The sequence below is a fragment of the Hibiscus syriacus genome, unplaced genomic scaffold (genome assembly GCF_006381635.1).
Source record: "Hibiscus syriacus cultivar Baekdansim isolate YM2019G1 unplaced genomic scaffold, ASM638163v2 tig00110770_pilon, whole genome shotgun sequence".
Lineage (NCBI taxonomy): Eukaryota > Viridiplantae > Streptophyta > Magnoliopsida > Malvales > Malvaceae > Hibiscus > Hibiscus syriacus.
Window position 1 is genome coordinate 56997 of NW_024062854.1, and position 25324 is coordinate 82320.

At 36.0% G+C, this 25324-nt stretch overlaps 3 protein-coding genes and 3 pseudogenes across 3 annotated transcripts; 4 read left to right on the forward strand and 2 right to left on the reverse strand.

The window, feature by feature from the left end:
• Window positions 1-305: 305 nt before the first annotated feature.
• Window positions 306-2102, forward strand: LOC120139733 (glycerol-3-phosphate acyltransferase RAM2-like). The gene is given in 3 exon segments (XM_039154878.1): window positions 306-975; window positions 1095-1964; window positions 1967-2102. Coding segments are annotated over 3 exon segments (1512 nt in total). The 5' UTR covers window positions 306-360; the 3' UTR covers window positions 1994-2102.
• Window positions 2103-9015: 6913 nt separating this feature from the next.
• LOC120139701 (receptor-like kinase TMK4) lies at window positions 9016-12491 on the forward strand. Its single transcript, XM_039154856.1, is given in 8 exon segments — window positions 9016-9821; window positions 9824-10032; window positions 10035-11025; window positions 11028-11210; window positions 11213-11266; window positions 11269-11361; window positions 11838-11999; window positions 12002-12491. Coding segments are annotated over 8 exon segments (2754 nt in total). The 5' UTR covers window positions 9016-9109; the 3' UTR covers window positions 12352-12491.
• A 1805-nt stretch (window positions 12492-14296) lies between these two features.
• Window positions 14297-16847, forward strand: LOC120139728 (pentatricopeptide repeat-containing protein At3g22690-like). Its single transcript, XM_039154872.1, is given in 7 exon segments — window positions 14297-14947; window positions 14950-15256; window positions 15258-15290; window positions 15292-15572; window positions 15575-15784; window positions 15787-15843; window positions 15846-16847. Coding segments are annotated over 7 exon segments (2496 nt in total). The 5' UTR covers window positions 14297-14316; the 3' UTR covers window positions 16823-16847.
• Window positions 16848-16897: 50 nt separating this feature from the next.
• On the reverse strand, window positions 16898-18159 carry LOC120139730 (annotated as a pseudogene).
• Window positions 18160-18838: 679 nt separating this feature from the next.
• Window positions 18839-20974, forward strand: LOC120139696 (annotated as a pseudogene).
• Window positions 20975-21585: 611 nt separating this feature from the next.
• LOC120139694 lies at window positions 21586-22739 on the reverse strand (annotated as a pseudogene).
• Window positions 22740-25324: the final 2585 nt, after the last annotated feature.

Consider the following 25324-nt stretch of genomic DNA (forward strand, 5'->3'; position numbering starts at 1 on the left):
AATTGGGGTTAAAATACAGACAAACAGGTTAGCGATGTAATCTAAGTACCAAACTGCCTACAATGTTTTATTATCTTCCCTACCACACAAACAACAAAGGCTTCCCCTCGGTTCTTCCATTGGCTGGCTCTCAAACACTCGTGGGAATCACGGCGCTAATCTTCGTAATTCGTCCCTTTCTTGTCCTTTAACATCCCATTTTTATGTTATTTTAATGCCTCCTTGTCCCTTTCTATTTCCTTTAACCCTATATAATTCTACTTGACATTTGCAAACATGTATCAATAATTTAGTAGCAAGTTTTTCTACTTCTTGATTAATCAATCATTTGTTCATTTGGAAACTTGGTTTTCAGAAAACATGGTTACGAATAATGCTTTCCCTGCTGTCGAAAAATGTGCATCCATAGGCCGAGAGAAGCACACGGTGGTGGCTGACATGGATGGCACCCTGCTTATAGGCCGTAGCTCTTTCCCTTATTTCGCTTTGGTTGCCTTCGAAGCTGGTGGAGTCTTGAGGCTCCTTTTCTTGCTCTTAGCTTCACCACTCGCTGGACTTCTTTATTACTTTGTGTCCGAATCGGCCGGCATCCAAGTTCTTATTTTCACAACATTCGCGGGGATGAAAGTGCGCGACATCGAATCAGTGGCACGAGCAGTGCTGCCCAAGTTCTACTCTAGTGATCTCCACCCCGAGTCGTGGAGAGTCTTCGCCTCGTGTGCAAAACGTTGCGTCCTTACGGCGAATCCTAGGATTATGGTGGAAGCTTTCCTAAAAGATTTCTTAGAAGCTGATATGGTTTTAGGCACAGAGATTGGAACATACAACGGTAGAGCTACAGGGCTTGTTTGTAACCCTGGGGTACTTGTTGGGAATAACAAGGCAGATGCTCTTCAAAAGGCTTTCAGCGAGACAAAGCCCGATATTGGACTTGGAGATAGGCAAACTGATATTCCTTTCATGGCATTGTGCAAGGTAATCTTCTGAACTATATAACATGGCACTACCAATCATATTTTATTAAAAAATCAAACCGAATGCACACCTACCAATCATGTATGATGAACTAACAAATAAATGAAAAACTATTGCAGGAAGGTTATTTTGTGACATCAAATCCATCAACAAAGGCAGTTGCAAGCGAGAAACTCCCGAAACCTATAATTTTTCATGATGGGCGGCTTGTTCAAAAGCCAACGCCTCTAATGGCTCTTCTTATAATTCTCTGGACCCCCATAGGGTTCCTCCTGGCCTGCTTGCGCATTGCAGCCGGCTCACTCCTCCCAATGCCCATGGTCTACTATGCTTTCTTGGCACTCGGAGTTCGAGTCACCGTGAAGGGAACTCCACCTCCACCAGTACAAAAATCAACCGGTCAATCTGGTGTCCTCTTCATTTGCTCCCACAGAACCTTACTTGACCCAATCTTTCTCTCTACTGCTCTAGGACGCCCTATTGCCGCGGTGACCTACTCGATCTCTCGTCTCTCTGAGATCATCTCGCCCATCAAAACTGTTAAACTAAGCAGAGACCGAGCCACGGATGCATCCATGATTAAGAAGTTGCTTCAAGAAGGTGACCTTGCTATCTGCCCCGAAGGAACCACCTGTCGTGAACCGTTCCTTCTTAGGTTTTCAGCTATGTTTGCCGAATTAACCGACGAGCTTGTGCCGGTTGCCATGGTGAACCGTATGAGCATGTTTCATGGGACCACAGCCAGGGGATGGAAAGGGATGGACCCATTCTACTTCTTCATGAACCCTAGTCCATCATACGAAGTAACATTCTTAAACAAGCTGCCACCGGAGCTAACATGCAGCTCAGGGAAGTCGAACCATGAGGTTGCCAATTACATCCAAAGAGTTATTGCTGCAACTCTTTCATACGAGTGCACAAGTTTTACCAGGAAGGATAAGTACCGGGCCCTAGCTGGGAACGATGGGACTGTGGTTGAGAACCTAAGCTTCCACCCAACAAAGTGATGGGATGTTAATTTTTTTATTGCCCTTTCCACATTTTACATGTGAATTGTGATTGATGTTTGGGATAAAACTATGAATAGGCCAAAGTACTTGCTTTGAAAAATGTAACAATAAAAGTTTTGATTTAATCATTTTAAAGTAAGATGAATGATTTAAACATTATAAGGATAAACGGAAGTAGGATATATGAAAAATGATATCGAATTGTTAAGAATTGAAGAGTGAACCAACACTATAGATGGAGTGTTGACCCTATCTTTATAATGATTCAAAACAAAGACTGTAATTTTCTATGTATAAAGAATTAGGAGCCAGTCTGTATAAAAGATTATCTTAACAAGCCACAAAATTCAATTAAAAACAAAGGAGTGAATACTCACAATATAAATATTTTCAAAAAGTTTTGTTTTAATGACATAAATGAATTCCTATTTATAGAGTTTGCAAGGTCAAAGTAATAGAGCTCTGGAAACATATGAACACAATGAAAAAAAGCTTTTGACGATAAGGAACATACAAGGCTTAACGGTGTTCCAAAACCCATTGAAACTATCGAGACTCAGGGCCTTCAACGGGCGCAAGTAACTTATTTTCTCTTTCAAAGTGTTGCACCAGGCTGGAATTTCTCCTTTCATCACGGTTGGTACGAAGGTTTTCAAGCCAAAACATAATCACATAATGACAAAATTACTCCCAATAATTGTATAAATGGATACTCTATTTCTTTTGGGAGTATTTTAGTATTTGATGTTTCAAATTTTCTATCGAATGAAAATCGTTAGTTGACCAATGATCAACACATGTTCATAACGTGATATTTTTATATGTATTCAACTTATGTTGTTACACATATCATATCATCACTTTAATGACGTTGCGCATACCTCATCATAACTTTAGTTACATGATACGTACGACATTATTATTTTAGTGATATGATACATATCATATCATTACTTTAGTAATATGATACATGTCATATCATTACTTTAGATGATATGACACATGTCATGTCAATAATTAAATACATATAAAAATATCAAGTCAGTAACATGTGTTGACCGTTAGTTAATTAATTGTTTTCATCTAACAGAGTTTGTTTTGAAAAAAATTAAAATGTTGAGATTTAAAATACTAAAATTATAAAAGACAAAATGATCATTTATACAAACGTTGAAAAATAATTTTGTCATTACACCAAATATAATAATCTATTTACAGTTTTCAAAGAAGTCTCCTTTATTTTTTACTTTGTGTTCATAACCTACTATCTCAATTATGTGATTTTGGCCCATGTATTTTAACATTAATGAATTTAATACGAAAACAGATTTATGGATTGAATCATAGATAACAGTATTTAACTTTTGACATCAAATTTAACACGACAGATTATTTTGAACCATTTTGATCAAGAAGAAATTACTTAAGATACCAGAAGTTACTTACAAAAACACGACATTAGCAACTAAATGGATCATACAGAACCATGAAAAATCACTGTTGTCTAGTCTTGGTGATGTAACCCTATTGGTACCTCAAAACCTACGAAAGACAACATCGTGGAACAAGAAGGATAGAGACAATATCCAAGTATGTCCAGTCTCGAGGACCTACCAGCTAGACTCTCAAAATCAGCCACTAAATTTTGAATGTCTTTAACAATGTCACATATTTTAAGTGAGGTAATTTCATATATTTTACTCCTCTTCCTTGACAACAGATCTACTTGCTTTTCTTTTAGTTCTCTCAGCATCCTTTGGTTTTCATCAATTTCTTCATTCGTGTTGGTTAACTCATCAGAACACTATATGTCAAATTTCAAAGCAAGAATTCTGAAGCTGTGTTAAACCTCAATTTGCTGTTTAGAATGTTGGCAAGGATGAGGAATATTGGTCCTCATTCTGCTGCTTAGGAGGATAGAGAAGCATTGAGAATGTTGGCGTTATAGAAGTGCAGAAGATGGGTGAATGTAATAGGTTTCTATGAGTTTACAAGTGGTTATGAGTTAGTTAGTGATAGGTAGTTGAGTTTCTGTTATGAAGCTGTTATGCTTCTGTTTTCAATTCAGTTGTGTATGCTCATAAAGCTATAAGTAAGCTTTGTTGTAACCAGAGATGTATCTTCTTGAATTTGATTCATCAATAAGGTTTTGAGAGCCTCTTCTCTCATATCTTTTCTCTTTGTTCATTAAGCTGTGTTAATGAACCTTGACAAGCTGTACTTTACTTATCACCATATCTCATACCAAAAGACCTAGATTATTTTGATACTTATGTACCGGTGACAAGGATGGCTTCCATTCAAATTCTTATGGTACTTGTTTCCATTTATAAGTTATATGTACACTAAATGAATGTTAAAACGAACTTTTTAAAGGGTAATCTCAAAGAGGAAATCTATATGGAGCAACATGAAGGCTTTGTGTTTCTCGATAATTAACATAAGGTATGTAAGTTGGTAAGTCATTGTATGGTTTAAAACATAAGCCTGAACAATGACGTGAGAAATTTGACTCGTTAACTTGTCATACGTTATTTTTAACATAATGGTGTGTGTAATTGTATTTACACTAATTCACCGATAAGTACGGTGTACATTAATTGTCACAAAATTCACCTATATGGACATGAAGTTGGGCTGCTTCAACGGGAGTTTTTCTTTATGATTTCTCTAGTACTCGTTCATAAAATGGGATGAGCCCCATGGCCAACTCGTTGCTAAAGAAAATAAACTCTTACTCTAATACCTTATGATTATGTGTGTAAATTTTCCGATATTGACTTTAGGAGTGATGGTTCAAACGACTAGTCACGATTCACTTTGTTAATACTTTGAAAATTTGCACTAAAGGTTTAATCTTCGGACACCCTCCTTTACGCATAATCGTTGTGTACTTAAAATTAGCAATCTAACATGGAATTGTTGAAATATATAGATTGCAAATTATTTTAATTCAAGGTTGATGATTTATCATTAAATTGTTGAAAATAATATTGACCAATCTCGTTTGTTCCAGCTCTCCAATAGCCGGAGGCGGCGGCACCAGCCCTTAAGGCTGGTTGCTAGCAGCCGATCTTTTTCTTTCTTTTGTTTTTTGTTTTCCTTTTAATTAGTTTGTTTCAGCTGCTAGGTCGATGGTGGAGGCCGCCACCGCCTCTCTTAAGAGCGGTTCGTTTGTTCGTCGCCATTGTTTCTCTTCATCGTCTCTTTGCTTGATTTGTGTGAGTGGTAAGGAAGTGGGTAGTTGCTGATAGAAGTGTTAAAAATGTATGGAAACCAGGTTATAGGGTCGTTAGGTCTTTTCAGAGATGTTAAGGAAGGTGTTAAGGTAGTTGGTGGGTAGCTAGCCATACGAGATTTTTGAGGGTTTTCAGGCTGTGATTCTATTGAGGCGCTGATCTGGTTGTGTATGTTAGAGAAGTCAGCTCTTATTCATTTCCTGAGGGCGTTTTCAGGAACATTTTATTCCCCAATCAGGAGTTTCGTGGGCAGAGAGTTGTTTGGTTGGTATTTTTTTAAATCAGTTATAATTATGTTTTTATTCTAACAACTTTTAAGCTGTAGATCTGGACTTGAAGGTTTGTATTTGGCATGATCTGTTGTTGATTTCTCAGTTTCAAAAAGGTTTCGATCGCTAGGTGTGTTCTTTCAATAGAGATAAATGGAGTTGTTTATGGTTTGATGAGTTGGGTTGACGGTAGGATTTGAGAATTGAGTTAAAGCAAAAGTTTGGGTTTCTCTGATTGGTTGTCCCTCTATCTATTGGAGTAGGAATCTGCTATTGACATTGGTAGCTTGTGGGGAAGAGTCATTCTGATCGATAAGGAAGAAGCTAGAGCCTTCATCGATGGAACCTTGGTGAGGGGTGGAGTGTGTTGTGCTGAAGACGAAGAAGGAATTATCCTTTTAATATTTGAGGTTGAGCATGCTGCTGGCGTTGGTCTCGAGGGAGGTTTGGATGGGTAGGAGCAGATGGTGTCGTGTAGTCAGTGGTGTGATATTATTTTTGGTTTCTTGGAAAGTGGTTCGGCGCTTGCAGTAGCTAACGTGGAAGGTATGGGAGTCTCTGTACAAGGGTTGCACGTGTTTCCCATCTTATCTTTTTTTGTGCCAGTGGAGCAGCACATTCTTGTTGAGCGTGTTGGGCTTTAGCAATTTTTAGGGATCCGGTTTGGCTATTCTGATTTTGCTTCAGGAGTCTAAGGTTTCCCAACTGAGTGGTTTTTGTTAATAGGTGCGTTTTAATGGTGATTTTGTGGTGTGTTAATGGTGATTGTTGTTTCTGCGTAATAGCGTTGTAGGCTTTAGCTTAGGGTGGTCCTTTTCTGCTAGTGATTCTAAATTGGGATCCAGGTTGATTGCCGCTTGATCATAAGTTCTTTTCAGGTGTATTTTAGTGTTGGTTTTAGCCTTTGAAGATTTCATCATTGTTATTATTGGTGCAGTGATAAAGCTAAATCTTCTCGTTGGTCACCTTGGTGCTCGTTTTGTTGGCCGTTTTCTCGTTGGTGTTATCCTTTTCAGAAATCTAGAAGTCATGCTGGGGTTATACTTAGTGGTGCAGTGCAGTTGAATCCAGTTTGTGTGTTTCCTCTCAGTTCTATGAACTCTCCTATCACATGCTGTCTCGACTCATGTCCAATGATTTCTGCCAAAGATCCATTATCTCTTGTATTTTGTTCTACTGTGCCAGGGTTTTCAGTCTTTCCTTCTCTTCTAGATTTATAGTTGTGGTGGTGTGTCAAGCATCCTTTGTTAGGCTTATTGTCACGGACTTAATCGCTCAATAAGCCTCGTGTGGCCTTAGCTCCTTTTCGCCCCTCGCGATAGCTAAGTCAGCCTCACTCGAACTCGTGCTAGTGAAAGGATTGGCAAGGAAGCAAAGAAGAAAGGAAAGAACTTAGAGAGAAAGCTTGTTGAATGCTTGAATGCTTACAACTCTTGGATGATTTACAAATGAGGATTCTACACCTATTTATAGCATCCCACCTCCTCAATGGACGGTGGAGATTGATTTGATCCTACGGTAGGGAGAGATTCTCTAGAATTCTCCATTATTTCCTACCTAACATGGACGATTTTAGAATGCTTCTAGAATACTCTACATTTGTACAAGTCTTGAGTGCTTCTAGAATAATCTACATTATTCTATCAACCTCCAAGACTAAATGTAGCCCATCATAGCCCAAAGTGTGTGAAAAAGCCCAAGTTCGTGACATTGTGCTCTATTGTCTTATGTTCGGAGGATGTAGATTGGTTTTGTTCATTGTTTGGATGTGAGTGTTTCTTCTTGTTTTTCCTACAGGGGTAGTATGTAGCTATATTTTTGTAGCTTGTGATGGTCGTTCTAGTGGTGTAGTTTTCGGCTTTGTGTTGTTGCAAGTGGGACCATGTTCTTCTGTTTCTCTATCTTAAGGTTTACTTTTTTTTCTCCACTTAGGTTTAGAGAGATTTTTTAATGAGATCATTGGGATTGTGTACTTTGCGTTATAATACAAAGTATTCATTTTTCAAAAAAAAAAGATATATCCTATATGAAAGATTGTGATCTTTCAAAGTGGTGTCTATTGGATGCATATAAATAGATGATCCACAGTATTTTCCCAAACAATTCAATCTTCTATAATAAGAGTAAGAATAAGGGAAATTTCTTAATTTTACTTATGAAAGGAAATTGAAAGTTCGTTGTATCTCGGAAATTTTTTTTTATCTTAAGTGTCTATCACAATTTTGTGTGAGAACAAATAATTCTTTTCAAAAAACAGCATCTGTGACTCAAAGTTTTATTCTATATTGTCTCCGTTTCTATCGTCGTGGTATAAGTTTACCAACATTTATGATTTTATATTGTATTTTTCGTCAAATAGAAAAGAAAAGACAGTTTTATATTTGATGCATCAAGTTTAGGGTTTAGTTTAAGTTTGTCAACGGTCTGGAGAAAAAAGTCGAAAATTATACCAACAGCACATGGCTTCGGCAACTTTCCTTTGAAAAAGTATGACATTCGCTAGTGCCAACTGTTGTCTTTTTCTTTTTTATTACACACAAAAATTCTAATCTAAATAATGTTTAATTCTAAATTAAATAATGGGGTATCATTTGATGCTTTGATACGTAAAACAGATCGGCTGACCAATTAAGTTAGGGTTTGAAATTATGAAGATGACAACAAATATATATATATAAAAGAAGAAAGAAAGAACATTAGTTGATGTGAAGATGAAATCATCTGTCTTAAGCTGTTACTGCCACCCACACAACGTGGTGGTTGGAAATTTTCATTTCTGGAATTTCTTTGAATTTGGTTTATTTATTTATTAAACCAATTATTCTTGGATTATTTATCTGTATTGCCACCAACTCTAATATCTTAACACCTCCGAATCATAATTTTCAGGGGCGGAATTATGTGATAAAGTTTGAGAGTAATTTAAAATTTTAATAAATCAAGAGATTTAAATAAAAAATTTTAATTTTTTGAAGAGTTTAATTTATATTTTTCCCAAAAATTTAGGGTCTAACTAAATTTTTTGAAATTTTAAGATGCTTAATGATAATTTTTAAAAATTATGGGAGGTGATTTAATTAAAAACATTAGAAAAATTTAAAATTTAATCTAAATTTTTAAAAATTTTAAGAGGACCAAAGCAATTGTTTTAAAAATTTTAAAAGATTTAAATTATAATTTTTAGATTTTAAAGGGCATGACCCCATTAATCCCTCTTATGCCACCGATAATTCTCCTTATACTTGACCAATAAATAATTAAAGTTTATCAATAGAATATGAAACCATAAAGCGACTAACGGATGGTTCCCATTCCTTAATTTGGTTACAGATTTAAAACAAAAAGGAAGCTATCCCCCTCCTTTTAGAAAAAAGAAAGGATAATACTTTTAAATTACAACTAATAAAATTCCCTTTGATTATTATTATTATTAATGTTTTCTGTTCCTCTAGTCTCCAACCATGCCCATTACCCTAAAAACATTGCCTTTGTTTTCACTGTTAAGAAATTTAAAGGAAAAGAAGAAGCAAAAGCATATTGAATAGACATTCCAACAAACGCCAACGTTGTCGGATAATCCAAATGTTTATGGTTTCCGAAACCAACCCAGAAAGATATGCTTAGCTGCCACCATCTCCTCCTTCCCCTCCTCCTTTTCTCTGTCGTTCTTGCTGCCGGTGACGACGGTGCAACAATTCTCAAGATAGCTTCATCCTTCCGTCCTACCCCCACTGGGTGGTCTTCCACTTCTTCTGACAACTACTGCAAGTGGCCCGGCATTAATTGCGACAATTCCAACCGCGTTACTTACATCAACCTCCCCTCCAAATCCCTGTCGGGTACCCTTTCGCCCGACATTGCTTCATTGTCGGAGCTCCGAACTGTTTCACTCCAACGCAACGCATTGTCCGGTACCGTACCATCTTTCGCCAATCTCTCTAGCTTACAAGAGGTTTTCCTAGACAGCAACGCGTTCACCTCTATCTCCACAAATGCGTTCTCGGGGTTGACGAGCTTGCAAAAACTAAGTTTGAGTGATAATGCCGGTTTAAGTCCATGGAGTTTCCCAGATTTGTCCCAATCGACTGGCCTAGTTGAGATTCAACTAGACAACGCCAGCTTGTTCGGTCCCTTGCCCGATATCTTCTCGTCTATGAGCAGCTTGAAAAGTATAAGGTTGTCTTACAACAATTTGAGCGGCACATTACCTGCTTCTATCCGTGGTTCGATGATTCAGAATCTTTGGATCAACAATCAGGCTATTGGATTCACTGGCACTATAGAGGTTTTGTCCAACATGACACAGTTGTCTCAGGTTTGGTTGCATAAAAACATGTTTACGGGTCTGATCCAGATTTGTCTAAATGTCTGAGTATTTATGATCTTCAGCTTAGAGACAATCAGTTGACAGGCCCTGTCCCGAAATCTCTAATTGATCTTCCAGTCTTGAAGAATGTTTCTTTGTCTAATAATAAATTGCAGGGCCCTTTCCCAATTTTCCCCAGCTCAGTTGAGAAAGTAGTTGTTGATGAAAACAATAATTCTGTAATAATGATGGGACACCTTGTAGTCCTCAAGTTACTACATTGCTTGAGATTGCTGGGGGTTTTGGGTACCCCGTGTCTCTTTCTGATAGTTGGTCCGGAAATGATGCCTGCCAATGCTCTTTTATTACTTGTGATGCTCAAAAGAATGTGATTACAGTAAATCTGGCAAATAAAAACTTGGTTGGGACGATTTCTCCGGCGTTTGTGATTCTCACAGCATTGAAGAACTTGAATCTAAATGATAACCAATTAACTGGTTCGATTCCTGATGGCCTGACTAAGTTGAGTAGTTTGCAGCTGCTTGATGTGTCTAATAACAATCTTAGTGGTGACATCCCTCAATTTTCGAGCTCGGTAAAATTCAGTTACTCTGGGAATAGTTTACTTGGAAAATCTAGTGGTTCTGGTGGAGGAGGTTCAGGATCTGGAGCATCCGGCGGAGGTTCAAACGGTAACATAAAAAGTGGAGGTAGTGGTAAGAATTCAGTTGCTATGATTGTTGGTATTGTTGCTGGTGTATTGATTTTTATTGTTGTTGTCTGCTTTGTTTCTTATAAGTATGTTATGAACAAGAGGTATGGAAAATCCGATAATGTAAAGGGAAGTGATGTTGAGAGGGGTGTAGTTAAGAGTCCAACAAACATTGGCAGAATGAATGGGAATGGGAGTGGGGAAGTCACCGGTGAAATGCAAAGGCAAAGCAGTGGTGGTGATCGTAGTGACCGCCATTTTTTTGAGGGTGGAAATGTAGTAATCTCAATGCAAGTACTAAGACAGGTGACAGATAATTTTGACGAGGCTAATATTTTAGGAAGAGGTGGTTTTGGGGTAGTGTATAAAGGGGAATTGCATGATGGTACACAGATTGCTGTCAAGAGGATGGAGTGTGTGTCGACAGGTACTAAAGGAATGAAAGAGTTTCAGGCTGAAATTTCAGTGCTTACGAAAGTTCGGCACAGGCATCTGGTTGCTCTCCTGGGTTACTGTATAATGGTAATGATAGGATCCTGGTTTATGAGTACATGCCTCAAGGTACCCTTAGTCAGCATCTCTTTGAATGGCGGGAAAAATGGTATGCTCCGCTAACCTGGAAGCAGAGAGTCACCATTGCACTGGATGTTGCACGAGGGGTCGAGTATTTGCACTCTTTAGCACAACAAAGTTTCATTCATAGGATTTGAAGCCCTCCAATATTCTCCTTGGGGATGACTTGAGGGCAAAGGTTGCCGATTTGGACTGGTTAAAAATGCACCCGATGGCAAGTACTCTGTCGAGACAAGATTGGCAGGAACATTTGGATATCTTGCTCCTGAATACGCTGGTACGTTGATTCTCAATTTGAAATGTTGAGATTTTACATAAGCTGCATATTTGCTTAGTGTTATACATATTCTTTGATAATTTGCTCTAGGCAAATGGATCCTTTCATTGAAATTTAGGTGCATCCTTAATGTCTCAATTCTGGAATAGCTAAGATATTCGCAGTCAATGATTGCGGCTCTTTGTGGCATGATTTTGCTATACATGTCAAATGGTGCTAATAGCCATTTTTTAGACTTAATTTACTCAGTAAAGGAAAATGGGGTGACCTGATCTTAAACAACATGCTTATAAGTCATGAGGCCTCAAAGAATATTCCATATTCTTGTTATAAAAGATTGTTAAATTATCTTCTTTGGGTTTTGTTGAAACCAATCTTTCTGGTTAAATCAGCAAGTGTTTTTTTATCTTTGCGTTTTACCTGGTTGTTCTGTTTCTGCAAATTTTAACAGATATACTGTTTTTTAATCTTTACAGCAACTGGAAGGGTGACTACAAAGGTGGACGTGTATGCATTTGGAGTGGTGTTGATGGAGATAATCGCAGGCCGAAAAGCTTTAGACGAAACATTACCTGATGAGAAGTCACATTTGGTCACATGGTTCCGCAGGGTACTTATCAACAAAGACAACATTCCTAAAATGTTGATGAAACATTCAATTGTGATGAAGAGACAATGGCAAGCATCTTCAAGGTGGCTGAACTGGCAGGACACTGCACAGCTCGTGAACCATATCAGCGTCCCGACATGGGGCACGCAGTAAACGTACTGGGCCCCCTTGTTGAGCTGTGGAAACCTTCCAGCCAAGAGCTTGACCAACACTCCGGCATTGGCCTTCACATGAGCCTTCCTCAGGCTCTACTAAGATGGCAAGCCGATGAAAGTACTTCAACAACGTATTCTGATATATCATACTCCCAAACCCATGCAAGCATCCCCGCTAAACCCTCAGGATTTCCGGACACATTAAGCTCATCCGATGGTCGGTGACGGAAGTCGAAGAGTACACTCTGTAAAAACCGTTACGAGCTGCTGTCGAGTTGATTACCAAGTGTATTGTGTTTATTTTTTCAGTTTGCTCTCTTTGTTTGGCTGAACATGAGCCAAAACAACTCGTGTTTCTTATTATAATCTTCAACAGCTAACCAAATGACTTGTTTTGATGGGAGTATTGCAGAGAGGAAAAGAAAATTTGTATCTTCTTTTAATATTATCCACTGTAATGTATAATTATTGTTTCAAATTATATTGAATCATGTTTGGTTCTCTTTTAAGTAGAAAAAAGAAATAAAGTTGCATCTTGGAGACAAAAGAACCTATTATGTAAATAATATTTAAAAGAGTAACATTTTAGAAAGAATTGTTTAGAAAAATAGTATTTATTTTAGAAAAATAATACTATCTTTTATTATTTATGTAAACAATATTAAAAGAAATATTTAGAAAAAGAGTATTTATTTTAGAAAGAAAATTTTATTTTACTAGATGATCATCATTTTTCAATGTTTACACTAATTAGAGTCGAAACATAAAAAAATAGTACGTATTTTATATAAAAAAAAGTGCACATGATACATGTTAAAAACATCGTATTGTAAGAGTCGGACAAAATTGACATGCATGCATGAATATTATCTTTCAGTTATTTAAAGTGTGCATGTTTTTTTTGGTTATAGAAGTGTGCATGTTTGAAAGACTATTTAAAGACTTGAAAAATGATATGTAAACAATGTGAGGTTTGAGGATCTCAGCGTTAAACTTGTCAATTTTAAGTTGTTAAAGACATATTATGAACTTTGATCAAACTTACGTCAGAATAATCATTAAAGATAATATTCAGTGTGAAACTCATTTCTTTTAAAAAAATAACAATATGACATATATCTAATCAAAATGTAAGAATTATCTTAATACTAAAAAGTTAATAAATGTAATAGTAGATTTCTTAAATCTCATATTGTTTAAATGTTATTTTTTATGTCTTTACTATAATCTTGTATTTATTGAGTAATTGAAGATAAGACTAATATACATGTCTTGTCGTTGTTGAAAGCGTAGGTGAGCACTTAATAATTTTTATAATTCGAATTATTATTGATACAAGATAAAATATGCTACAACGACATTAACCCAATACTAACTTACATTAACCCAATACTCAATACTAATTTCGGCAAGTTTACAAACAAATCACTATTCAAAACTTTCAAAAGCCTATCTCAATCTCTCAAATATATATATATATATATATATAATATATATATATATATATATATATATATATTTTACTCATAAATCTCTCGTACATCTATTCTAAACTAAGGCTACGACACATATTTATAGCCTTGGTAAACCGTCTTATTTGCTTAGTCAATTTCCACGAACATTGCTTGCCGTAATGAAGTTTCATGCTTCAATTCTTTTTGATTCCATCCACGTTGCAACTTTCATCAATTGCCATAAATTTTGTTGCCATATTTCTTCCTTGGTGAATTGTGATGCCAATTCCCAAGCTTTTATGGCATCAATTTGCTACCACGTTGTCATTTGTTGAAGCTTCTTTGCCGATTCATTTAGATAGCTACTGCTGTAATTCATTTTCCATGTGCTTGTTTCTACAAGGTGCTAATCTTATTAAAGAATCAAGTTTGATTACAACAGTCGTTACCTCCCGGCTCGTGCACATTTCTTTTTTCCAAAATTCTTACATTTTTTATATTTTTGAAAATTTCTTTTCCTTCATCTTTAACTATAATTAGTGCAAACATAATTAAGATTCACATGTTGATTTTAATTATAAATAATAAATTAAAATATTAAAAAATCTTTTTTACAGTAGTATTTTATAAAAATACGATATAACTTATTTATAATATAAGCCCTATCAATACAGAAAAGTACTAACTTAAATATACCATTGTTTCATCGTAGCACCAAAAGCTTACACCCCCAACAATGGCAGTGACCTCTCTTTCTCCTCTATTAACCTCTCAAACCTTAAATCCTCTAGCAAACAAAGCCCTACCCAAATCCAATGACTCTCCAACTACTACTTTTAAAAATTGCAAAAACCTGATTCAACTCAGAAAACTGCACTCTCGAATCACCAAGCAAGGACTGATTAACCATCCCTCTACCATAACGAAGCTTATATCCACATGTACTGAAATGGGGACTTTTGATAGCTTAGTTTACGCTAAAAACATCTTAAATCAGTTTTTACAGGATAATCAGAATGGTGCTGCTTTATATATGTACAATTCATTGATTAGAGGTTACTCTTCCATTGGTCTTGGTAATGAAGCTGTCTGGGTTTATCTGGAAATGCTGAGTCTGGCCATTTTACCTGATAAATATACATTCCCCTTCTTATTAAGTGCGTGCACAAAGGTTTCAGCGTGTGCCGAGGGTTTTCAGGTTCATGGGTCGATTATAAAAATGGGTTTTCAAGGGGATGTGTTTATATTAAATTCTTTGATTCATTTCTACGCAGAATGTGGGGAGATTGTGTTGGCACGCAAGGTGTTCGATGAAATGACTGTGAGGAATGTTGTATCTTGGACCAGTTTGATTTGCGGCTATGCAAGGTGTGCTTTGCTAAGGAAGCTGTTGAATTGTTTTTCGAGATGGTGGAGGAACGTACTATGCCGAATTCAGTTACGATGGTTTGTGTAATTTCCGCCTGTGCAAAGTTGAAGAATCTTGAATTGGGCGAGAGAGTGTGTGAATATATTAGTAAGTTGGGAGTGAAAATCAATACTTTAATGGTGAATTCCCTTGTTGATATGTATATGAAATGCGGTGATTTTGAAACTGCGAAACGGCTGTTCGACGAATCTGAAGAGAAAAACTTGGTTCTTTGCAACACAATAATGTCAAATTATGTGCAAGATGGCGAGGGAAGCACTTGCTATCTTAGATGAAATGTTGAGAGAGGATGGTGCCTGATAGGGTTACTATACTATCTACAATCTCAGCATCTGCGCAATTAGGCAACATTTTGTGGGGAAAATGTTGTCATGGTTATGTTTTGAGGAATGGACTTGAAGGTTGGGATAGTATTTCGAATGCTCTAATAGACATGTATATGAAGTGTGGTAAACAGGAAGTGGCATGTGCCGTTTTCTATCGCATGGCTAACAAGACCGTTGTGTCGTGGAATTCGTTAATTGCAGGTTATATTAGAAATGGCGATGTTAGTTCAGCCTGGGAAATCTCAATAGTATGCCAGAGAGTGATATTGTGTCTTGGAACACCATAATTAGTGCTTTGGTACAAGAGAGCATGTTAAAAGAAGCCATTCAACTTTTCCGAACAATGCAAAATTGTGGCATAAAAGCAGATAGAGTGACCATGGTGAGTATTGCATCTGCCTGCGGATACCTAGGAGCACTTGATCTTGCTAAGTGGATTCATGCTTACATAAAAAGAACAATATTCCATTTGACATCCGTTTAAGTACAGCTTTAGTCTATATGTTTGCTAGTGTGGTGATACTTCGACTGCAATGAAGATCTTCAATAAAATGGGGAAAAAAGATGTGTCGGCTTGGAGTGCTGCCATTGGAGCAATGGCTATGGAGGGAAACGGCAATCAAGCTATTAAGATTTTCAACAAGATGCTCAGGCAAGGAGTCAAGCCTGATGGAGTAGTATTCGTGGGGTTGTTAACAGCATGCAGTCATGGAGGGCTAGTCAAAGAAGGACAAGATCTTTTCCAGTCAATGAAGTCGGTCCACAAAATCTCTCCCCAAATTGTGCACTATGGCTGTGTGGTTGATTTGCTAGGCCGTGCTGGATTGTTGGAAGAAGCTCTAGATCTAATAAAAAACATGCCGATGGAGCCTAATGATGTAATTTGGGGGTCTCTATTAGCTGCATGCAGGATGCACAGAAATGTTGATATGGCAGGATATGTAGCTGAAAGGATCAAAGAATTGGCTTCTGATAGAACTGGTATCCAGGTGCTTCTATCTAACATATATGCCTCTGCTGGGAAATGGACCGATGTTGCAAAGGTAAGGTTACAGTTGAAGGAGAAGGGGGCTCGAAAAGTTCCCGGATCTAGCTCGATAGAAATAAATGGAGAAATTCACGAGTTCACTTCGGGTGATGAATCACATCCAGAAATGGTTCACGTAGAACTAATGCTGGATGAAATGCACTGCAGAGTGAAAGCTGCTGGCCATGCTCCAGATCTTAGTAATGTTCTACTTAATGTTGATGCAGAGAAAGAATCTTTACTTGGTAGACATAGTGAAAAACTAGCAATGGCGTTTGGGCTAATCAGTACCAACCAGGGAATGCCACTTCGGGTCGTTAAGAATCTCCGAATCTGCTCTGACTGTCATTCATTTGCAAAATTGGTATCGAGAACATATGACAGAGAGATCATAATCCGAGATAACAATAGATTTCATTTCTTTCATAAAGGACTCTGTTCTTGTAATGATTATTGGTGATACCAACTTGCAACCTTACTGAGTGTAAATTCCTCGTGTAATGATCATTTCATTGATATACGATTACACCTAAAATGAACTTCATAATCATCTTCCATAAATACATACAAGACATTAGCAAGCTCGACATCCAGACTACAATGTTTCCAAAGGTTTATGCAATGTAGGCTATGTAGTTCATAACTACAGACATGCATGGACAAAATGAAACAAAACTAACTTGTGCAAACCTTTTTCATCCTGAATTGATTTCATCTAATCTGAACTTACATTAACAACTAACAAACATTTTACCGGACGAAAAGGAAGGAAGATGCTCATGTTTCAAAACTCTCCTACTACTTCAGAACCATCGCTTTTGTTGAGTCATTAGAACAATTTGCCCCAGAATCAGACATGGGGTATGTGAAAACTTATGGACCTTCTGCATGCACTTCACAATTGCGGGAAAATGGAATCAATAAAAGCATGGCACATTGGATCTGACTGCCACAGTTTGGCTATGTGATGATGAGATGAGGTACGCCGATGAAGTTCTTCAACGAGCCAGATGGTGGCTTCAGCTTTGGAAGGATGGACAACAATGTCCAAGGGCCTATGCTCATCCTCACTGCCGATTCTTAAATGATCCCACTGTTTTAGGAGAATATTAGTGAGGTAATGCAAGGGTTGCCCATATAATTGTTTGATGGATCTGCCTAATCCCATCCATGTGGTAAACGGAATGATGGAGCCCCGGTGTGTCGGGATTGGCAATCGCTTCATATTCCTGATAAATTTCAGCCTTTCTGATCAACAAACCTGATTGAATGCAACACAGATATTACAATAACGAAATGTATCATAAAGAAAGCGGTTTCCATAAAAAACTATTCTTTGATGAATAGAAGATGAAATTGGGTATAAACTCCCATATCACAAAAGGTCAGATTCTAAAAGGGGAATGAAAGAGATTACACTTACAATTAGTTGTAGGCGTCAATCAAATGGAAGAAGAATTGAAACCCATATAACAAATTACCTTCAGAGGATAATTCTTTTGGAGTTGATCAACTGCGACATTTGTGGTTCCATCATTGACCGGAAAATCGACATCTAAAGAAGAGACGATGAAGAGAAGATTCATCTGATGAAATTACATCAACCTGATCACCCCATGGCAATGTCCTCTTCATGAGGTTCATACAGCAGCCTTCCTGAAACAAAACAAATACCCCCCAAGATAATCAAATCCGAAGCAACCCCAGATAGAAAGAAGAACAAAAATACCCAATGAAATTGAAAGAAGAAACGAAATAGAAGACCAAGATTTCAACGCAGGGTTTTAAACCCAGGAAAATTGAAATATTCTTACCCGAAATCTCTCTTGTTACAGGGAGTGAGTGAAAAAAGGAAAGGGTAGGCTGAAGTTTCGTTGGATAAACCCTAACTAACTAGTCCTTTTAGCTCTTGATTTTTACTGATGACCTGCTTGGTTACTAGGAAAGTGAGCACATGGAATTTCGAATATTGACCATTTTTTCTTTAAATTGCAACTTTTTATTTTTCAAGGTTTAATCCGCAATTTGCTTTTTAAGTATAGTCCTTCTTTGATTTTGCACCCTAAATTTTATATAATTAAAAAGAACAACAGAAATATGTCATGTGAGATCTATCATAAGAATTATACTACTCAAACGATCCTCAACTTTTAGCGTATTAACGGTTTGATCACTTAAATTCAAATACTTTCAAATTAGTCATAATCATTAAAGAAATTTATCAATTTGGTACCCAAGTGTTAACCCCTAGCAACAATTAATGTTTTAGTCACCCAACTTTTAGGTGAACTACAGATTAACATACATATAAATACATTAACAAATTTAATATCCAAGTCAATATAATAACAATAAAAAAAGGTTGATTGTTGTAGTTAAATGATTTCCAATATTGATTTTTGAGAAAAGCATTTTTCAATTGAATGGAAGGTTGATGCGTGTTTGTAGAAGTGAGTCCAGGTTAATGTCAAACCTACCCAAGAACAAAACAAGTCCGGAGTCGCATGTCTTCATGAACCGTCTTCTTCCATAAACACCATCCAAAATGCTTCCTAAGCACCAAATCTTGAACCTCGTCTCCTCTTCCCATCCCCAAAGAATCTCAATCTCTGTGGCTTCTCCGCTCTCTTCACCACCACCACTAACCAATCAGATTCCCCTGACTCACCCCTCACATCCGAGTTACCCGAAATCCCGAGTTGGGTCAGTAAACAAAACCCAGGAACTCAACACTTGGGGGACGACGAATTTGTCATCCCATCACTTGCCACTTGGATCCAAAGCCACCCCAAAGTTAGAATCTTTCCGTCAAAAACACCTGAAACCCAGGTCGACAAACTCACAAAAATCCTAAAAATTCCGTACCCATCTCCTGAAAAAGTCGTCCAAGTCTTGAATTCTTCTAATTTAAGTGTTTTCCCATGTTTTAGTTGAGCAATTGTTGAAACGGTTTTTCTAATAGTTGGATTTCAGCATATGGGATCTTCATTTGGGCAAAACACAATCAGGTTATAGGCATACTCCTGAGTTGTATAATCTCATGGTTGATGTGTTAGGGAAGGCTAAACTGTTTGGTTTGATGTTAGATATGATTAAGGAAATGAAACTGTTAAAAGGGTATATTAGTTTGGATACAATCCTCAAGGTTATGAGGAGGTTTGCTAATGCACGTCGGTTTAGCGAGGCTATTGAGTTTTTCAGAAGGGTAGATGAATATGGGGTTGAAAAAGATGTTATGGCATTGAATGGATTGTTCGATGCATTGGTCAAAGGGGATGGTGTAGAGTATGCTTATGAGGCTTTTGGTGAGTTTAAGGAATGTATGCCTTTGAATTCTAGTAGTTTTAACATTTTGGTACATGGATTCTGTAAGGCTAGAGACTAATTGATGCTAGGAATTTTGAATGAAATGGTTAACTGATTTTCAGCCTTGTGTTGTCTCGTATACTTGTTTCATTGAGGCATATTGTCGCGAAAAGGATTTTCGCAATGTATATGCTATTTTGGATGAAATGAAAGAGAAAGGGTGTAAGCCAAATGCTGTGAGTTACACTATCATTATGCATGCTAGAGGAAAGGTAGGTGAGGTTGGGAAAGCATTGGATGTTTATGAGATGATGAAGAATGATGGTTGTTTACCTGATACATCATTTTATAGCTCTTTAGTTTTCATTCTAAGCAAGCAGTAGGTTTAAGTATGCAGATGAAATCTTTGTGGACATGGTAAAGCAAGGTGTTAAGCCAAATACATTGACATACAATACAATGATATCTCTGCTTGTAGGCATTCACTTGAAGAAAAAGCTTTGAAGTTGCTTAAGAGGATGGAAGAGGATTCATGCAAGCCAGATATTTCAACTTATGCACCTTTACTGAAAATGTGCTGCAGGAAGAAGAGGATGAAGGTACTCAGTTTCTTGTTAAGTCACATGGTAAACAACGATGTCAGTATAGATCGTTCACCTATACTCTTTTGGTCCGTGGACTTTGTAACAGTGGGAAACTTGAGCAAGCCTGTGCCTTCTTTGAAGAAATGGTGCTCAAGGGAATGAGACCCAAGGATTCCATATGTAGAATTCTGGTAGAGAAACTTGAGGAGGAGGATATGACTGAAGCAAAACAGAAGATTCAAGAATTGGTGCCAAATGAGAAAGAGCCAGAATGAACATAGTCTTTCTCAGAGGATGGGTTATAAGATTCAGATTTCATCACCGGGTTGGACAGTTTTTGATTAAGTGAGTAGGAATGACAATTTCCCTGCACCTGGAAGCTGTTTGTGCTATTTGCAATTTGTCCATTTCAACCAACCAACCATGATTCTACATTTGGCTGAACACCAAGACGTTGTTCATGATTTTTCTTGAATTTGGTTGTCACTTGAATCTTGTTCATGGAGATGATATGAATATAATTTCTTCAGACTTTATATTATTATTCTTCGATGTAGAAACAGCAAATTCTTCTAGTTGTAGACTGTGGCAATCGACATCGGTTCTAGTTTGATGAGCCAAATGGGTGCAAAGATTTGTTGATTAGAACTTCATGGGCATGAAGTGCTCGATGACCTACATTTTTTCATCAGAATTCTGGCTCTCCCCTGCATTTTGTATGTTAACCCTTCTAAATTATGGGATAAATTACTTTAAAAAATCAATATACTTTAAATAATTAACAGCCAAATGATTTAAATAAGTCTGAATTCAAAAATTTAATAATAAAAATTAAAATAATAGTTAGAAGTTAAAAATAAAATCAAACTAAACATTAAATGACTAATGGTATTTTGGCTAAAATCACACTAAAAATTAAAATTTAAATAAGTAATGTAGTTTTAAGAAAAAAAGAATTGCGGTAGAAATATTGGAACACAAGACCAGCGGTGGAGAGTAGGTTAAGAATTATTATTTTTAGTTCTAAGTCTAATATTTTGAAAAAAACAGACTGATTCAAAATCCTTTTTAATTTAGGTATTTCTACCTACGGCTTCCTTAATATAAAATTAAAGAAAAACGTTACCTAAAACATTATTAGCTACAAAATAAATGTCAGAATTTAGGTACTTATTTGTTCCTTATCTCCCAACCTCAATGGTTGACTATGAGTACGTGATTAATAAAAAGAGGCAGCTCACCTCGACGTGCTTATGTACAAGGTTGAACTTTTCATTATTTTTATTTTTTGGCCAAAACTTTTGTTTATTCAAGAAGCATATTACATTGGGGGAAAAAAAACACCGGAGCTTTGATTTGGTCAATGGCCTGATGGCGAGTGATGCAGGTGTGGCAGCGGTGAGCAGCCAGAAATAGTACAATGAATTGGATGTGCATAGAAAGACTTGCAGTTCATGGGTGGGTTCTGCAATGGCCTATAAGGAATCAATTCTGCTATCATCTTTGGCTCGCAACTGGAGGCATTTGGAAGGTTCGGAACGAAGAAATTGTTGGAGAAGTTGAAGTTGTTTAGATTAGGCAACGAACAAATGCTTTCAGGAATATAACCAGATAGTTTATTATTAGCCACATTAAGCTGCACCAGCTCTCATTTCCCCGATAGCATCCGCAATGGCCCAACAAGCTTGTTGGAGCTTATATCAAACACCGTCACTCCCTTTAACGCCCCAATTTCTGGTTTCAAACACCCTGTAAATCCATTGTTCATCAAAATGATCTCCCTCAGAGTTGATGCCATTTTCACCAAACTCGACGATGGAAAGCACCCCGTGAGACCATTGTTGGCCATCACGATAACCGACACAGGAGAGTTTCCGAATTTTTCCGGTATGGATGATTGAAACTTGTTTGTCGTTAAAGAACAAAGCATCAAGTTTCAGATCAAACAACTGCGATGGGATTCTCCCACTGAATTGGTTGAATCTGATGTCAAGGTATTTGAGTGACGGTAAATATAGAACAACGTAAGGGAACTCTCCACTAAACTGGTTATTACTAACATCGAGCTCATGAAGAAGGTTGATTTCCTAAAGCTTTGGGTAGGGTGCCATAGAAGCGGTTGGAGTTTACGTGGAAAAGAGCAAGGTCAGTGAGGAGGCCAATCTCATCAGGAAAATAACCGGCTATGTTGGCATGGTTTAAGTCTATTCCGGCCACCACCGTAGCGAAGCGTCGTCCGGTGCCGGTGCACAAAACACTCCGGTGTAGTTGCAGACGTTCGGACCGTACCATTCGAGGTGAAGCCATTGGGGTCGGAGATCATGGCATGTTTCCAAGCTTTTAAAGCTATATAGGCATTGAGGATCGAGGTTTCAGGATCAATGGCGGATTAATGTCGATGTTGACAAGGGCATGTGAGGGTGTAGAGGAGAGAAATATGACAGTGAGGATCGCTCCAGGAATGATGATAGATGGTGTTCTCTCCATTGTTGACAAAGGGTTTGCCATGAATGAGTTGGTATTTATGCTGAGAAACCATATTAAGGATTATATATAAGATTATTCACCGGTATTGCATTTCATCGAGTCGAATTAAAAATTTCAAATTATTTAAATTGATCAGTTCTATTTTATAATTTAAATTTTATTTAAAAAATTCTAGTCAAATCACGTTTATAAAATTTGAGTCAAGTCGAGTCGCTCGAGTTTTTATTTAAATTTAATCATAAATATTTATATATTATGATAACTATTTAATTCCAATTAAAAGTTTTCTATAACCATATACATTTCATATTTTTTCGTATATGATATACATATCATACAAATTGAAAATCTTGATTCAAACTTGAAAACCAATCTACTATGTACAAAAAATTTAAAACTTTTTTAAATCGAGTATGTTTATAAAATTATAAATCGAATTAATTTAAATAAAATTTTTAAACTAAATTAAATCAAAAAAGATACATTTTTCGAATCAAGTCGTTATTTCTATTATTGACAACACTTGGAGAAGGTTGCATGTTGTTATCATTGAATTTTTTTGCCATGAGCATTAAAAATTATTAAGTAAAAGGATGAACAGCTTGACTATTTCTCGCCCTGTATTGTTTATCAGATATTGTTTGGAAAACTGAGGATATGTTTAGTGGAATACAGACAAAGCGATTTTGACTTTTATTAAAAGCAACCACCGCCAACATATTCATCTTATTCTCGACTTGCTTTACATCCTGTGTGCCAATTTACTGTCATATGGTAAAGTTTGTTGTTGTTGAGTAAATCAATCCTTCATTCATTTAAAATATTTGTTTTAGGGTATAATGTTTAAAAATGTTTTTTTAATATTTACTTAAATAATTATTTTTATTTTTTAAATATTTTAGTTTTAACATTTCATTTTAAAGAAAAAATATTTTTAATGTTTGATTAGATAATCACTTTTATACATATTCATTTTAAAAATATTTTAGCCTTAATATTTAATTTTAAAGAAAAAAACTCATTTTTGGAGTGTTATTGTGACTTAATATAATTTTTATACATTTTTTATCCTAAAATAAAACATTAAAAGTCAAAATATTTTAAAAATGGATAAAGATTGAAATATTATTTTATTAAATATTATATATTTTTTGATATTATATCTTATTTAAAAATATATATGTATTTAAAAATATTTAATATAGCATATATATATAATATTATTATTCAAGATCTTTCTAAATATAAAAAAAATTCAAAAATGATATTTAATATTTATATTTGAATTTAAATAACGAAGATGAATGGTTCAACGGACACTGAAAATTATGTTACAAAAAACATGGTTTTCACCTTCTGATGGACTAAGCGTATTTATTTAATATTTTTGAACAAAGAGCTTTATATTAGACTCTAAAGTTTTATGAATACAGGGTGGGGTGGAAATCTTATTGAAAAAGCAAACAGGTTTCGGTTTTAGTTTTTTTTAATAGTCTGGGGACTATAATATTATATATTTAGAATTTCTTAACATATTAACAATATGTTATATATTGGTGTAACTTTTGAATTTAATTTTTTTACTATCTAATTTGTTCAATTGGTTCTAATTAAATTAATGAGTGAGCAAAATAACATGCATGCGTATTGAAGAAAACAAAAATAATGGGCTAACGGCTGCCCTAGAGTGAGCAAGGAGGTCTACGGAACAGTATGTGGACAGGAAATTGGAATATGATAAATTAAGAAAGTTGCATTTGTTTAATTATTAAAGATTATAAGTTTTATAAATAAAGGCTGTCAGTTGTTCATGTTAATTATTTTAATACACGTTGTCTGAGTTACAAAAGTAAATGTTTGGTTAAAAAATTGTTGATCGTTGATAATCAATGATATAATTCACAAGCTGATTAAGCTTCCTTGGAGGTTCCACTTTTCTTGTTCTAGTGGTAAAACAAGAGCAGATAAGATTTAGATAGACACAAGTCCAATCTAACTTTTAGAAGATTTAGATATGTTAGGAAAATTTTGAGTGAAAACAAAATATTAATATAGATTATGATAAATGTTTATGAGCAGGTTATATTTATGATCATTTGATTCTGTAAATTATATTTTGATTATTAGTATTTTAATTTTATTAATTAATTAATAATAATGATATGTGTCATTATCTAATTAAAGAAAAGATAAGTAGAACAGATTGTTAGAAAAAAAAATTAAATATGAGACATGTGGAGAGAATAAGAAGCGACCTAATTTGTGGACTGATTCATCCATTCAGTTGTCTGTTCATTTACTTGTCCTTCTTTTAACCGTACCTATTAAATTGTTGATTGAGGTACTCTAAGTAGCTAAAGCTTATCGGCTGTAGACATTCGCCATGCATTGTGCATTGAGACTTTCTGCATTATTAGACCTTGTAGGCTGTTGGTTCTCATGCAATAGTGTATGTATTACCGGTTTAATTAATTGTATCATTCATCTTATAATAAATATTGTATTAGACGTTGAACATAATAATTAAGGATATATCAATATAATACATATAGTTTTATCAAGAGAATTGAAGTAGTATTCATTCA